Raw genomic sequence first — 17,428 nt, 5'->3', positions numbered from 1 at the left:
TATATATATAACAAAATAAAGTAAATATGAAACAAACAATTATATAAAAATGATTAAAATTATTTAAAAGAAATTAAATCTTAAGTGTCCATTTGAATGATATAATTGAAATTGGCTACTCGCGGTCTGCTCTATTTGCACACGGCTCCACTCTCTATCTATATATATAAAATGTCTTTGGGATTGGATCATGACACCCCCACTTCAAATAAGCTATCTTCCACCTTTTTAATTCCTCTAACACAACATCACTCTCTTCACCTCCAGGCTCCTTTAATTTCTATCTTCACCCACAAAATTAAGATAAACAAATGGTGAAGTTCTCAAAGGAGCTAGAAGCCCAACTGATACCAGAATGGAAAGAGGCCTTCGTCAACTATTGGCAGCTCAAGAAGCAGATAAAGAGGATCAAGCTCTCAAGAATTCCCAAGCAATCCCACCACCACGCTAAACCAGACTTTGGTCTGTCCATTTTCGATTCCTTAAGCTTCTTTGTCAAAAATATTGCTCAAAACTTTTCAGCTTCCGACCATCATGACCTCAACATCATTCAGGTAATTAATTAAGGAAAGACAAATATTTGTCATAATATTTTTATAACTTGACTTCGATCATGAGTTTGTGCTAGCTTATTGCTTCCCGCGAGTTTGGTTAATATTTTCCGGCAAATTTCGGCTTTTTTGCTGTTTTTCTGGCAATGAAGTACTAGTATATATCTATCAGTATCTATCTGGCACGTACCAGAAATCCTGTGTTGGCACAAAATGTCACACACACGCTGAAAATATATTTTATACTATGTTTAATTTGGATGTGATAAAAGAAAATAAAGAAGAAAGAAAATATAAATAGAAAGAAAAAATTATTGTTTTTTTCTATTCAAATTCGAGAGGGGGTGATGTTTTAGCGGCATGACTTTACTGCATGAAAAGCGAAGAAAACTAAATGCGACATCTTTTTTCTGACAAGGAATTGTTTTCGGAGAATTCAACAGCTGAAACTCTTCGCTAGTTAATGCGTTCTTAACCAATGGATTACTTTTTTAATCCACGGTATGGTTAATATATATATAGATTAATTATGTTATTATACAGAATATTTATAAGTTTTTTATCACTAAATTTTGTTAGAAAATTTAATTAATATTTTTAGTTAAAAAAATTCCTCTCAACTGCCGTTACATTTTTTTCATAAATAAAACTCGAATTCAAAATCTTAGTTAAGAAAATTAAGTTTAATACTATTCTAATTAATGACTTGTTGGTCTAGGTATAAATAATATGAATGGCCAAAAACAAAGCAAAGAAAAGAAATTTAATGTGATTCCCAAAATTGCAGTAACATAGTGTGTGTAATTGTAGTTGAAGTAATTAACAATTGAAAACCTTATTCGTCATTTATAATGTGTGGTCAAATGAAATTGTGCACATGATTCCTAGAAATCACCCATATTTGATACTAGTAGAAAAATCAACAATAAATGATTTAGATATAACAAAAATGATTTAAGAATACTAACTAACGGGTCTCTGGACTCAGGAGAATATTTATTGAGAAAATAATACCAGTACTAAATACTAATTAACTTCTACTGTAGTTTTAATTAGAAATTAATCGTGATAAATTAAAATGCATTAATTAATGATATTTAATTTTTGTATCATTTTTTATTTTTAATTCCTTAATTAATATTTTTTTATCAGTGGGAAAATAAGAGAAAATACAAAAACTATCTAGGTCTAACAACAAAGATGCCTAGGGCATAAGCAAGAATGTGAGATCCTTAATTAATTTTTTAAGTGTACTTCTTATCTTTGTCCTTGATTTAATCATATATTATTGAATTATTGAAGATAAAAGATTTTGCTAGAATAATCAATACGTAAAAGAATTAAATTCTTTTAACGATGTATCAATAGTTCGACACCTATATATAGAGAGAGAGAGAGAGCGGCTGTATCCGTGAAATAATTCAACTCAACATACTATACGCATGAATTTAAGTTCCTCTTTATCTTTGGATTTTGCTATTTAAATGTCATCACTTAGACATCAATGAAGTTGATATTTCATTTTTATCAACAGTGAATGGTAATAAAAAAAAAAGCGGAATAAATACAATGAATCATGAATGGTTATTAGAAGAAAAAGCTAGAAAATAAAAATTAGGAAAAGTTGGGGTTGGACGGAAAATGTAGCGAGTTGAGTATGTGGGGTTAAGTACTAAATAAAGTTGGCTTAGTGGCCTCCTTTTTTTGTGAAACCCTTTTTCTGCTTTCTTTTAGGGGGTTTCTCAATCTCTCACGAAAGCCAACGACACGGTTGTGGCATTTGCGGATCTATCTGTGCCACTAGCGTGGCAACATAAAATATAAAAGAAAAAAAATAAGTATTAATGTTAACACATTAAAAAAAAGAATTGTAAAAGAGAAAAATAAATATGGATATATTAATTAGTTTTGTGACGTATGTAGGTGAGGAAGAAAACCACAAAGGATGACGAAGAAGAAATCTACGAAACAGAACTTGCACAATTATTTTCAGAGGAGGACGAGGTATATTAATTTCTTAATTTGTTTTCTATCTACTATAATAAATATATATATATAGAGCTTGCACAGTTATTTTCAGAAGAGGACTAGGTATATTAATTTCTTAATTTGTTTTCTATCTACTAATTAATATATATATATATATATATTTGGACTCACATGAAAACATATATCATTTATTGATATTTTATTATTATGATGATTGTATGTTCAGGTACGTGTATTTTTTATGAGGCTGGATGAAGAGCTGAACAAGGTGAATCAATTTTACCGGAGACAAGAGAGTGAGTTCATTGAAAGAGGAGAAACCCTGAACAAGCAGCTTCAAATATTGCTTGACCTCAAGCAAATTATCAGTGACTGTCGCCGGAAAAATTCTCCGTCAAAGCCATATAGCACCGGAGTATCCCCTCAATATTCTCCAACCCGGGATTCTGATTATTCCGGTTAGCTCCTTTCTTCTAATTCATCTCCTTATTAATTTTTCTTTCTATCGAAACCCCCAAACTAAGAGGGAAACCCTCTAGCTATACACAGGAGATGATTGTCTAGATTAACATTGTTGTGATTTTATTATTATTATTATTATTATTTGAAGGCTATATTATTATTTTATTGTAACATTGGATTTACTATTTAATTCAATCAAGATATTGGATCTTGGGTAGATTTGTGCTCAACAAAATTCCTAGTGTAGATCAATTTGTGTTTTTAAGTGCTTGCTGACGTCATACACCACATAGAAATTATATGTATATGTGGAGTAGTACGTGGAACTTTGTCGACCCATTACATACTTCAATATGCAATAATTCTTAAAAGTAATGATATTTGTAATGTTTTTCTTACATTATTTATTTTAGATTACACAATAAAACAAGACATTTCAACATACTCTTAGATAAAGTGTAAGCACGGTAGATAATATTATTCAAAATTTAAAGGGAAACTATAACTATGTATAAATATAAAGTTCTTATTAGCAACAAAATATATGTTGAGACCATAAGTGAGAAATAAAAATAATAATAGTAAACAGGAAGGGTGAAATATGTGTAAGTAAATTAATTTTTTAGAGGTTTAATAATTTGGCAAAAATCAATAACTAATATTTTAATATATCATTTTTTTCATATTAATTAGATTTTCTTTAATTTGTATTTTTTTCTCAAAAATAAACGAGATATATAAAATTTCAATAAACAATAAACGTAAAAAATTGGCAAAACATTTTTTTGTGTATAATGAAAATATCAATGTTAGAGTTTAAGATCTTGGGTGAGCTATTTAAACCCTTTATTATTAGTTTGATGCTTATAGATATAGAGTTTAATGGATATACAAGGTAAATAAAAATCTTTTACAATTAGAAATCAGTTTTTTTATGAATTTTAAGATGATTATTTTAATTTTAATATTTTACAATGCATTATGGATTAAGATTGAATAATAGTATAAAAAGTCTTTTAAGATACTATCTCTTTCTATATCCTTTATATATATATGTATGTATGTGATACATGATTAAGTTGCATGATTATGTTAGTTTGTGCAGAAAATTTTGGAGATTCAGATGAAACAAATTCAGAGATTTCACAGACGGATGAGGTAATCACAACATTAGAGAAAAATGGTATAAGTTTCGTTAATTCAGTGATGAGGACAAAAACGAAGAAGGGAAAGCCAAAGATGGCAATGAGAATTGATGTTCCAGCCACTAATCCAACTCGAGCAATTACAGCTATCACTAGCATGCTGTGGGAGGATTTAGTCAAGAATCCCACCGGAGACTTGGTTCACAAGAGAAAGCTCCAATGTGCTGAGAAAATGATTAGAGGTGCCTTTGTCGAGCTCTATAAAGGATTTGGCCTACTCAAAACTTACAGGTACTCATTTATGTATAAATTCCCTAATTATTAGCATTTTTAATTATTACAAAACTAGTTAATTAATTCGCTTAAGTTTTACTTTTAGCTAATGTTTATTTAATACCAATATTCAATAACTAAAATTAAAATTTTGAGTCTACCAATAAGGATTGAGTCTAATAGAAGGGGTTAATTAATTTCTCACAACATGATAAATCAAATTAAATTCAAATTCTCAATTGTGTCTTGAGTATGATTGTCTCTGAAAGGATGAGATTATGAGAAACAAAGAAAAAAGTTACTAGTCTCAAATAATTTAAGTGTGAAAACGAGTAAACTAATCTAAAATTGTAAAAGATTGTAACTGTTTACCTTTTCTATTCATATATAAGATTTGAACTGTAAATTTTACTCAAACAGATCAAACTTCTTAGCATTTAATTCAAGGTTGGTACTCGTTGTTATTAGTATTATCATCATGTTCCTTTTGCTGATGAAAAATGAAAAAAACTCTAAGAAAAGGGAATATTGATTTCGTGACCATCTTAGCCAAAATTGGAAAGAATATATAGAAATGATAAGGAGGGCAATGAAAGGATTTGTTGCATGGCAGTTCACAACATCACGTAAGGTTTTGGATAGAGAGAAAAAATGAAGGTTGGTGTGAATGTCACGTTAGATCAGTAGATCTATTCACACAACACATATCACTCCATATTTATATAACTTTAGTACATCATTATAATTAAATTCATCTTTTTTAATATTGAAGTGTAAGGCGATTTATTTGATAGATTGTGCATTTTTTTTATCTTTGGTTGCATTATACGGGAATGGGGCAAGATGTTTCTGTTAGGAACTATAAAGCTAACTTTAGCACACACTTCCAAATAGTGGCCAACAAAATCAAATTGCACTTCTTATCGTCAAATTTTGCTTTACCTTTTCATTTCGTTTTCTTTCTTAAGTTGAAAATTCCTTTTCAATTGCTTGTTTGTTTGTTTGTTTATTTTTCACCTGAAATTTTAATGTGGTAATTTATAGATTCCGGAAAGAGGAAGGGAGTCGAGAGAGACTTAATTTTACGAGAAACCGAAAAAAGAAATCCTATTTTTAGCATTGTTTTTATTTAATTAAACAAAAAGTTTAGAAAATCCTAGTAAGAAGTTTTTTTTCTAATAATATAAAGGTTTCCCATAAATCAAAATGAGTGAGCTGTGGATATAAAAATATCAATCACTTGATAACAAGTTTGAAATTCTATAAATTATGTAAAGGTAACATAACTATCGTGTTTTTCCGGTTGACCTAATGGTCTAGTAAAATTGCTAATTATATCAATATACCTATATATAGGGCACGCCTCTAAAATGCAAGAATTAATGCTTCAAAAATTTAACAAATATTTTTTATATAATGAAATTATTATTACCATCATATAAATAAAACTAATATTAATTAAGCTCTTTTTTTACTGATTAATTATATTATCAACCTTAATTTGTCCAATTGAATATATATATTAACGAAAATAAATACATGTGCCAGAAAATGAAATAAAATAAGACTATATGTATAAAAAAAGTCATATATTAGGCTTTAATATTAATATATTGTCGATATAAAGATAAAAGTCCATGAAATAATCTTAAATATGGCTTTTAAAATTTTTATTATAAATTTAATAATTTTTAATTAATTATATATCAATCCATAGTTACTTGATAGTAAAATACATTTACATTATCAATATTCAAAAGGTACCAATTAAATTTAATATATTAACGGTTTGATTTTAGATTAACCTTCAGTAGTAAAGTCGTCGTCTAATAAAGTTGAATGGTTAATATAGATATTATAATTTTTTTTAATAGGATGATACATTATACTAATAAACATCTCATTAGTATAGAATACATATATATAATATTGTTAATATATGCACAATATCTATACTATTAATTTGATTTCATTAGACAAAAGTTATATTGACAGAGACAAATACAACTGTTTAACATTTATTTTATCAATACTATACATGACATTTTTTGCAGTGTGAGTAAGGCCACAGTCACATGCTAGCTAGAATGTTTCTCTACCTGAAGATTATAGTCTGAAATAATGAAAAAAAAATGTCATATTATACTAATAAAAATGTTAAGATTATTTCTCTCTATCTAAAAAAAAAAGATTATTTCTCTTAATTAATATATTTTTTTTCTAAAAATATTAAGCTGTTATAAACATTGTGAATCTACCCTACCAATATAATATATCACACTAATATTATGATAGATATACCATCCAATCGATAGAATTATCAACTTTTATATTAATATAATTATTTATTAATATGCAGTAAAAGAATAATTTATTAATATATAATGTATCATTGTCTAAATCCTTAATGTTTATATTAATTAAATTTCTAATTTATATCTTTAATAAAGGTCATACTAACACAGGACATTAATTTCAATAAACATTGTGATTCTTTGCCTTGTATGAAATAATTATAATAATTATTACGAATGAATGCCATCCAACCTTGCATTTCTTTACAAAATATATGAATATACTTCATTGGGTAGTGGGTTTTATGCACATTCATTTACGTATAAGCATGCATCACTTTCATGATTGCGCAACTTCTAATACCACATTCTCTCGTTTTGGCAGCTCACTCAATATGGTAGCATTTACAAAGATATTAAAGAAATTTGACAAGGTAAGGCTTAAAAATATCTCCTCCTATTTTCTCTCAAGTTTTAACACGCTACATGTGCAAATATACATAGGCAAACACAAATTAAAAAGGATTTGATGAGATTGAAGAAGTCCTCCCATTCAATCACATATTTTGCGATAATAAAGACGAAAACTAAAGAAAGTTTCTCAAGAATTAATCCTTTGTCGTATTACTCATCATGCTTAATTGCACTTGAAGGCTGTGCTTTCATACATGAAAGTCATGAGAATCTTAAACTGTTTCCATGATGGACAAGATCAAACCTGATTTCCCATCCCAACTAAATTTGACTTACAGTACATATGACCTAAAGATAGTGATTGTACCACTAAATTTCTCTTTTCCATTTTCCTTTTGATTGATGGAGTCACATCTTATATATATGTCCAAAACTCTTTTTGCTTCTACATCTATTTAATTTTATTTAATCAATAAAAGGGGTACAGCTGTTTGACACAATATATATATAAATTTAACATTTTTATTTGTGCATATCTGTGAGTGAATAAGAAAACTATGTGTTCGAATATAATATTTATGATGATAGTCATAGAGAGCTTAGCTACATTTATTCAATTATATATACTTAATATATAGCTGGTGCGTGGTGGCTTTTATCTTTTTTTTTTATGTAATATCTTTTTCTTTTTTAATCAGACGTGGTATTGCAATTCTTTAGGCACAATATGACGCTCACTCGTGCTTTTCTTTTAATGACATAAAATGTTTAGGACAAAAAAGTTATCCGTTTAGACTAAAAAAATATTTTTTTTTTTCGATTTGAAAAGACAAGAACCACTCTTTTTTTAAAAAAAAAATCGCCCAACAATTAAAAGTGAGTAAAAGGTGAATATTGGAATGGTTATCGGCGCATTCAGCAAAAGTGAGAAAAATATTATAGTGTTCTTGTAATTGAATAATTTATTATGTATTTAGTTCCGACAATCACCATTAATGGTATACAGATGTGTCATCCATAATTATGTTTTGGTAAATCGAATCATCATAGTGATTTGTATTTGTAAAAGAAAAAGAAAAAAAGAAGAAGATGATGATATTAACCCAGTTCATCAAGATGTCTAAGGTTGTTGGAAATATAGCTATTAATATTCCTGATAAGGCTTACTTAATCTTTTACTTTGAATTAGCCATTGGGGTTAACTTAGGTTGAGTTTATTTGTAATATGAGATCAAAATTTATTCAATTCAATTTAATATCACGAGGTTAATCAAATATCAGTTTATAGTTTATATTTCAATGTGCATCAAAAGTTGTGAGCGGTCTAAAAGTTACACATGAACTATTCCTTGGCATTGATAATTTATTACGCCACTAACTTTAATTAAGTTTGCATATCTAATCTGTTACTATGAATTCCTATTCCTTTTATTTAAAAGCTTCTGCAAATTATTTAAAAATTAATCATATTGTCATCTGATCGAGCAGGTATCTTGTCAAAAAGCTTCTGCAAATTATTTAAAAGAAGTGAAGAGATCCCATTTCGTTAGTTCTGACAAGGTACATTTTGGTTTCTTCCAATGCCTTAAAAGAAAAAGGATAAGAAAAGCAGCATATTGCATTCAACTTTAATTCTTTTGGTTTTGGTCTTCTGTAATTCTTGATAATGGGTTATATGGTATTCTAATAAGTGGTTATCATTATAATAACGTTGGTTTTGTAAGGTTTTTAGACTAATGGACGAAGTGGAATCCATATTCACCAAGCACTTTGCCAACAACGATAGGAAAAAGGCAATGAAATTTTTAAGACCCCAACAACATAAAGATTCTCACATGGTCACCTTCCTTGTCGGTAATGCTTCTCTCTCTGTGTCTCTTCCTTCATATTGGAATGACACTTTTAACATTGACTAACACTAACAAAGTATTTTACTTATAATGAAAGTAGTGTCACTTCAAATTGCAATGAAATAGTATATAAGTTGACCACTGCATGTACCAACAGACCAGGCAAATAAAATTTTGATGTACTGCTAATACACTATGCTTAGTGGCCACTAATTTGGGCAGTGTGGACCAACCAAGCTAATTAGTCAAATTTTACTGTGTCTGCAGGGTTGTCTACAGGTTGCTTTGTATCCTTGTTTTGTGTATATGCAATCTTGGCACATTTGTGCGGTATATTCTCCTCTAATAACGAGCCAGCTTATATGGAAACAGTCTACCCCGTTTTCAGGTTTCTTCACATTGTTCCAACTTGAACACATTTCTCACATTATATCTTTATTTAGACACCCTTAAATTGTTACATTAATTCCAAATATTAATAAGGGTAACATTGAGATAAAAAATTCTACTAGGTAGATTATAAAATCCTATATATCTTTTTTAACTTGCCTTTATAATTATAAACCATGAAATTAAATGAACTTAAACTAAACAGATTGTAAAAACTCCCCTGAAAATTTAATTTGCAGAATTTTAGACAAAAATGACTATGTTATTGGTGCACTAATAATGGTTACAATGATTTTGTGCAGTGTGTTTACATTGTTAAGCCTGCACTTGTTTATGTATGGATGCAACCTGTTCATGTGGAAGAATACAAGAATCAATTATAATTTCATATTTGAATTCTCACCAAGCACAGCACTGAAGCACAGAGATGCGTTTCTGATGAGCACTACCTTAATGACAACTGTGATTGGGGCAATGGTCATACATCTGCTTCTAAGGGCTGCAAACTTTTCTCCTACGGAAATTGATGCCATTCCTGGAATTCTTCTTCTGGTTAGTCTAATAACTATTGCTTTTCCTAGTTATTTTATAAGATAAACTAGCTTAGTTTGCTTGAAATTTGGGAAAGTAATTTATAAACCTTTATACTGATTATGAAATTCGATTTTCAGTTTTTCGTAGTATTGCTCATTTGCCCATTTGACCTTTTTTATCGCCCCACACGTTACTGCTTCATCCGTGTTATTCGCAACATAGTATGCTCTCCCTTTTATAAGGTAAACTTCCCTCATTTAATTTCTTGGAACTATTGGATACATTGTAATACCATATATGTAGAAAACTGAACTTGGCATTTTTTTTTTCATTTTAATTTATCATTTCTACAGGTTCTTCTAGTAGACTTTTTTATGGCTGACCAACTAACTAGCCAGGTGATCTTATTATAGCCTACAAGTTGATTTTATTATTGAGGTTTTTTCACTTCTACTTATTATTGTGCATCTTAAGTAACATTAATTTTTTATGTGATGGTTGTGTTTACAGATTCCATTGCTTAGGCATTTGGAAAGTGCAGGTTGTCACATTTTTGCTAGAGCATTCAAAACACACCACCCTGATACCTGCCATTCTGGAAGATTATATATGGAAATAACTTACATCATCTCATTTTTACCATATTATTGGCGTGCTTTGCAGGTAAGCCTAGGATGCAGATTGGTAATTGCACTTCTCTTTTGACATTGCAACCTAGGAAACTAATTATTAACTACTTCAACAATTGGAGACATGCTACATTGCTAATTGAATTTCTCTTATACTGTGTATTCCCCATTATTTCACAAACTAACACGTGCTTATTGAATGCTCTTACAAGTGTGCAAGACGGTGGTTTGATGATGGTGATGTGAACCATTTGGCTAACATGGGAAAGTATGTCTCAGCAATGGTGGCAGCAGGGGCTAGAGTAACATACAGCAGGCAAAATGACAATCTATGGTTTGCTATAGTCTTAATCACTTCTGTGGTGGCCACAATGTATCAACTGTACTGGGATTTTATCAAGGACTGGGGATTTCTTAATCCAAAATCCATAAATCCATGGCTCAGAGATGATCTAATTCTAAAGAATAAAAGCATATACTATATGTCTATTGTAAGTTTTCTTTACCTCCTGATCTGAATATCACAATCATAAGCTTTTTATATAACGAAGTGATGTTGGACTGCAGGTCTTAAACATTGTCTTAAGAGTGACGTGGGTGGAGACTATCATGCACTTCAAAGTAGGGCCTGTTCAGTCACGACTACTAGACTTTTTATTAGCTGCACTTGAGGTTATTCGGAGAGGGCATTGGAATTTCTACAGGTATATTTTATCATATTTTGAAGAGATGACTGAGTTTTTTTATCCTTTAGAATTTCCTTCTTGGATTAATCAGGACTTCAAAATGCCTATCTCATCCAATGTAACAAACTATTTCACTATTTGTGTTTACCAATAAGCAAGTCCTATTAAAACCACATACTTTTAGGTACTGGCCTGTTAAAACACAATGTTTCTAATATACTCCTCACATGAAAATCATGAGTTTAAAGCATGGGCACAGCACATGCCTACGTAAACTTTGGGTCAAAACAATAATGTCACTACACTACTCACTAGAATCTAGGGTGACAATGAAAGAACTCTAAGTCATAATAATTTGGTTTTATAGTATCTGTTACCATATTACAGACCGAGTACCGACTCATGTTAAAACCTTAAGCTTCTAAAATTGGTCCTTAACAGTTGATAAATAGTGAACAAAATCACTCATGAACTTGATATGTCTGAACAGGTTGGAAAATGAACATCTAAATAACGTTGGTCATTACCGGGCAGTGAAGACAGTTCCACTACCATTTCGAGAGATAGACTCTGACTGATGAGGTGATTTTTCTTGTACAAAAAAAGGTGTCCTATAGACATGCTAACAAAATAGAGGCATGGAGTGTAAAGAATAAAGAGTGGAGGAGGATAGAAACTTCGCTTAATCTGTTTCTTGTTTATTGCCTCTTTTTCAGGCAACTGGACATGCTAAAAGTCGTTCAAAGAACGAATTGTTATTTTTTCCTGATTTTAGTAAATATTGAAATGTTAGTGTTGTTTATAATTTCGTTTTGTCGGGCAAAACAAATTTGTTTTCTAATCAGTAAGAATCGAAAATAGATATCAGAAATTTACAACAATTAACTTACGTATCTTATTCAACCAATTGAGTTACACCTTATTCAAACAAAACACATTTAAGTTGGTGTTTAATGTCTTCAAGTTTTAAAATTAAAGCAACTTTACACTAAATTTGTTGAACTTTAATTAATACTCTCCCTCAATGACTTTTTCCCTTGACGGAAATCTCAAAATCATGCCAAGTAGCTGTCTTCTAACTTTTCAAATTTAGGACCACTGAGTCCTTTTGGTAAATGTATCTGCAATCTAGCCTTCCGTGCTAATATAGTTCTTCCCAATGTCACCTATAGTACCTTTCCTTTGGTACAATGATAATGCACTTCCACATGCTTCGTTCTGGCATGAAAGATAAGATTTTCTACCAAGTGAATTGCTACCTGATTGTCACTATATAACTTCATTACATAATCAATCAGTTGAGGTACATCTTGTAATAGTTGTATAAGCTACGTACACCCTTAAGCTGCCGTTATTCCTACTCTGTACTTGACAAAGATACAGTAGACAGTCTCTTGTTGCACCAAGACACTAATCCCGACCAAAAAACGAACATGTATCCAATTATCAAATAACAAGTGTCATGGTTACTATTTACTAGTATAAGCAGCATCATAATACCCTATTACGCTTCCAAATGTTACTTCTTCAGTTCTTTGGGTTCTGCATGAATCAACTTACCACTCCTTTGGTTTTAATTTTTTTTTATATTTTAATTTAAGAATTAACTCTCAACTAATTCTCTTATACAAAATTAAAGGAAATAAAAACTTGAAAATAGATACAAGATAATGCTAATTTTTATTTTTATTTTTATTTTTTACATCAATTTTTTTTGGATTAATTTCATTTACATTTTTCTTACAGTCTTAAAAACTCATATTAACTGTAAAAAAAAAAAAATCACTGGGGATCTAAAATATTTGGCAATTGCTATTTCCACTCACCCTCATTGCTTATACAGTCCATCTTTTCCATTATTTTTTATTTATTTTCCCAAACTACCCAGTAAGTACAGTCCCCTCAATCCTCAATTCCTCATACACTCTTTCGGAAGAAACAAACCCTCTCCCAAAAAAAAAAAAAAAAAAAACTAGCACATGTGCCTGACTATGTGGAATGTGTGACCTGGCATGAAGGTGGAGCGGCAACGGTGACACTGAGCTCCTCTACCTTCAACCCCTTCTCGCTCGCATGTGGAACGATCAACGTTCTCTTCCAATTTCTTTATTCGTTCGAAATCTCATCTCTTTTTGAGGGGTCATTCGCCGACGCCAACGTTGTGGCGAGCAAGACCTAAAGGGGCAGATCATGGTTAAGGAGATGCGTAATTATGATGAATTTAAGGGTGTGATCTTTGTTCCAATGCAATTGGTTCCTCTGCTATGCGAAATTACAAATTCACGATATGCTTCAACCTTGTTACGTTCCGAGAATGAAGAGTTTATTAACAAGGAGGTTTTGCTAAAATTCAAATTTGATCCCTCTTTTGCAGATTTTAAGGTTGATAAATTTGATTTTGTGGTTGATTGCTTCGGTAAAAACTCTGCTCAAATGTGTGGTTTCGTGTCTTCTCTACGCATTCCCAAGTGTCCTTTCTTTTATATTGGTTCATCAGTTTTCAATATCAGCATGGATTTTGAAAGTTGGCTTCGAGAGGGGGAGTGCTTTTTCCAGAGAGAAGAGTAATTGGATTTTTTTTTTTTTACCAAAATGAATTAAAAATATTGGTCAAGAAAATATTTAGTAAAATAGGTGTTTTTTGTCATGTATAGAAGGTGTCATCTTAGTACTTGTATTTTTTGTTTATCATGTAGCCAAAGACATTAATCTGATTGTTTCAATGGTATCAAGTGTGCTAAATATCCCCATTGTATCACATTTTGATTTAATTTAGTATCGGTTGAGTCAACGCAAGATACTTATTTAAGATAAAGTTACTTATTTTATTAAAATTATATATTCTTTTTTAAAAAAAGTTTAAATAAACTCTCTCATATTTTGTTTTCATTCCTATGTATTTATTAATCTTTATTTCAATTTTTAATTAGTAAAAAAATGAAAAGTATATTATAATTACAAAATTTATATTGAAATGCAATTATATAATAAAAGATTAAATGATAATTCAAACACTATTATAACTGTAATTTTAATTTTTCTTTATTTAAAAATATATTTTCTTAATAAAATAATATATTTTATCACGAGAATTTAACTCACTTGATTGAATAAAAGTGAGTTATTGTAAATCTCCTCATCTGATTTTTACATATAAATAATAATAATAATAATAATATTTTAGATATAATAATATTATGATTAAATGAATCTCTTTTATTACAATAAAAATATATAATATAAATAAATTGAAACCTAAAAGACATGTCAAATGGATTTAAATAAAGATATTATATATAAATTAATTATTATAGATTGTTTCATCAATACAACACAAACATGATTAATTGAGCTGAAAATAAATTGTTGTAAAGTATCTTTTGTCGTCTTGATTGACACTAAATTGAATGAAAATGTAACATGAGTTATATTTAGTGTCGACAAAGTTACTAATAGGATAGAGATACTAACATGATACCTCCTAACACAAACAAAAAGGCAAAAAGTGCTACCCAGATGGCATTTCCTACTTTCTACGTGATAAAAATCACTCATTTTGGTAAATACTTTCTTGACCAACCCTTTATAGTAATTAGTTTCTGTTTTTAATCCATTTTGGTAAAAAAAAAAAACTTAATAATATGAAAGGGAGAAAGAGAGGAGTGTATTAGTAATATGGAGGTGGAAATAGAAATTTTCAAGTATTTATACTTAAAGATGGATGTGAAAAGAAACCAACAAGCCCAATAGGTTGGGACCAGTAGCTGGGCTTCAGAAAAACCAAATAATAATGCAGAGCCATCCATTTTTTGTGATAGAAGATGGCAGAATGGATTAAGGGTATGGTTGGATGTAATTTTCTAAAAGCAATCTAAGAGGGAAAAAATAAGAAGATAAAAAGAAAATAAGTTTTTTGCATAACTTAAAATAAATTCTTCATTAGTTAATTTGTAAAAACTTTTTCATATATCTTTTTTAAAATAAAAGATGAGAGGACATTTATAAATTAGCTAATAATTAACTAATGTAAAAATCATTTTACTTATGTAGAATTCATTTTCTGTTTTTTCCTTTTTATTTTCTTTTCCTAGAAGTATTTATAGAGAAGCTTATCCAAATATATTCTAATACTTTTTTGACATGAGAGATGAGTGTTTTACTTTTATGTGATTTTGTTACATGATAATTGAGAGAGAAAGGGTGAAGGAGAAGAGAGATATAAGATTGACTTGATAATGAAGAAAGAAAATATCATTGATTTAAATCTCTTCTAATAAAAATTAACATACTAACCATTAATATTTGTTGATAAAAAACTACTTTAAAAATTAAAATTAAAATAAAATATTTTTTTATCAGTAACAATAAAAAAAAGAAACATAAATTTAAAAACATTCACACATAAAATGTTGAAATCCTACAATCTTTACATTCATGATAAAAGGTTACTAAGTGAATGACTTAGCCAATTGGAGTGAGTACAAAAGTGGTTGACCCAATTGTTTTCGAGCTGATCTGTGCCCATGTTTAGCCTGATTCCATTTCACGTTCCACATTTTTTTAAAAGATTTTTATTCTCCAAGTCAAATTTGACTTTTAGCTATTTGAGGCATCCAAATTGTGTTTTTGGTAAACTTTTGACAGTTTGGCCATCCACTCACTATAAAATAGATACTGATGTGGGCCATAGAATTCAAAGTTCAGTTGAATTTCAAGTGGACTGGGACCACAGTGAAGCCAATCATCAATTCACAAATCATGCATGTTATTCCCATAAAGATGTAAAATTAGCCAGCTTCTTGCTGAATAATGCCTTACAATATACTATCAATTAGTTATGTTATGTTAGAGCTACCTTCCTTGGACACGTTAGCCATTAAGAACGATCCATGATCTCAGCCAGCTAAAAAATGAGTTTTGCACAATGATATTATAGCATCTAGTTCAAAATAATTTAATTGATGTTTAAAGACGTAAAGCAAGAACTTTTATGCCACGAATCTGATCAAGCTTTCTCAGAGTTTGCTTAGGCTGTTGTGAATTCCATTTTTTTAATATGTATTATGTGTATTTGCATTTTTGTATGTATAATGTAACACTCACGCTAATTCAATTTGTTTAATCTTCCACTCCTTGGACCAAAAATCCATAATTATTTCGTAAGAGTCTCGTGGGGAAATAATCTTCCACTCGCAAGTCGCAAACATATATAGGCAGCATTTCTAAATATCAGAGTTTGACTTTACTGTCTTTAATTTGCATTGTCACACTATTTTCTGAAAGCTTTATCTAAAAATTGATAGTTATATATATTTGTTGCTTAAAGAGGAGCTCAATAATTCCTTCAAAGAAGAACAGTGGTGTTAATTTGTACGCACTCTGGAATTAACAGCATTTGGTTAGCTAACCATATAGCATTGAATACGAAATTTCCTAAACAATTCATTAAGCAACTTTCTTTAGAAATGTTCTCATACATATGATTGATTGTGTAAAAAATAGCCTAATAGTATACTCTATTAAATTCGTTTATATGTGGGACTAACATTTAAACTTTTTTTTTTCAAATTTCCCTGTCAAATAAATAGTAAAATTTTGATGTTTTTATTCTACCTTCCTTTCATCTAGTTTCTTCCTCTTTATTTTCATTTACCTTGCACTTATTTGAGAGGAGACGATTTAAGGAGAAAAACAAAAATTTATAATCTTGTCTGTGAATACCACCCAATTTTATTCGAGAGTAATATGAAAAAAAAAGAAGCAAATTCTTCCTTCATTCGGCCACTAGGTATATTTTATAATTCTACTTACTTATTTTTCTTATATTTTTTACTATTGGTTATTAAACCTCCCATAAAATCATGAATAAAACTCGTTAAGTATGCCATAACATTTATTTATAATTTTTTACTAAATGTCAATTAAGAAAAAGTATGTCCAATAAATATGTTATAGAATAGGTTAGCATTAAGCATAGGGCAAGACAATGTGGTCAATTTTGAAGTGGACAAGAAGGAAGGATGAAGCATCTCTCAATCTCTACTGTCTCAACTCTCAAGTCTCAATCCCTAATTTGACCCACTTGTGTATTTGTAGGAAAGATTTTTCATGAGGCAAAGCAAAATTGAACCAGAAAAATAAATAATAAGAAAAGGAGTTTTATTACACACTATAATATTATTATGACATCATAATAAATTAGTAATAATAA

General features: G+C 29.6%; 1 protein-coding gene across 2 annotated transcripts; it reads left to right on the top strand.

Annotated features, from left to right (window-relative positions):
• Positions 1–137: 137 nt before the first annotated feature.
• On the top strand, positions 138–12,022 carry PHO1-H5 (PHO1 family protein). Of its 2 annotated transcripts, none has more exons than XM_006589220.4 (15): positions 138–554; positions 2,475–2,555; positions 2,767–2,998; positions 4,099–4,438; positions 7,100–7,148; positions 8,617–8,688; positions 8,853–8,982; positions 9,246–9,366; positions 9,671–9,920; positions 10,040–10,144; positions 10,256–10,300; positions 10,413–10,565; positions 10,744–11,022; positions 11,099–11,235; positions 11,708–12,022. In XM_006589220.4, the coding sequence occupies exons 1-15, from the start codon at positions 312–314 to the stop codon at positions 11,793–11,795; spliced, it is 2,325 nt and encodes a 774-aa protein (XP_006589283.1). In that variant the 5' UTR covers positions 138–311; the 3' UTR covers positions 11,796–12,022. The 2 variants fall into 2 exon arrangements, with proteins under 2 accessions (XP_006589283.1, XP_003536227.1); XM_003536179.5 differs by having other exon boundaries at positions 178–554; positions 4,108–4,438.
• Positions 12,023–17,428: the final 5,406 nt, after the last annotated feature.

This window comes from Glycine max, chromosome 10 (assembly GCF_000004515.6).
Source record: "Glycine max cultivar Williams 82 chromosome 10, Glycine_max_v4.0, whole genome shotgun sequence".
In the NCBI taxonomy this organism is placed as follows: domain Eukaryota; kingdom Viridiplantae; phylum Streptophyta; class Magnoliopsida; order Fabales; family Fabaceae; genus Glycine; species Glycine max.
Note: the sequence above shows the minus strand (reverse complement) of the source record. Positions and strands in the feature narration are given on the sequence as shown.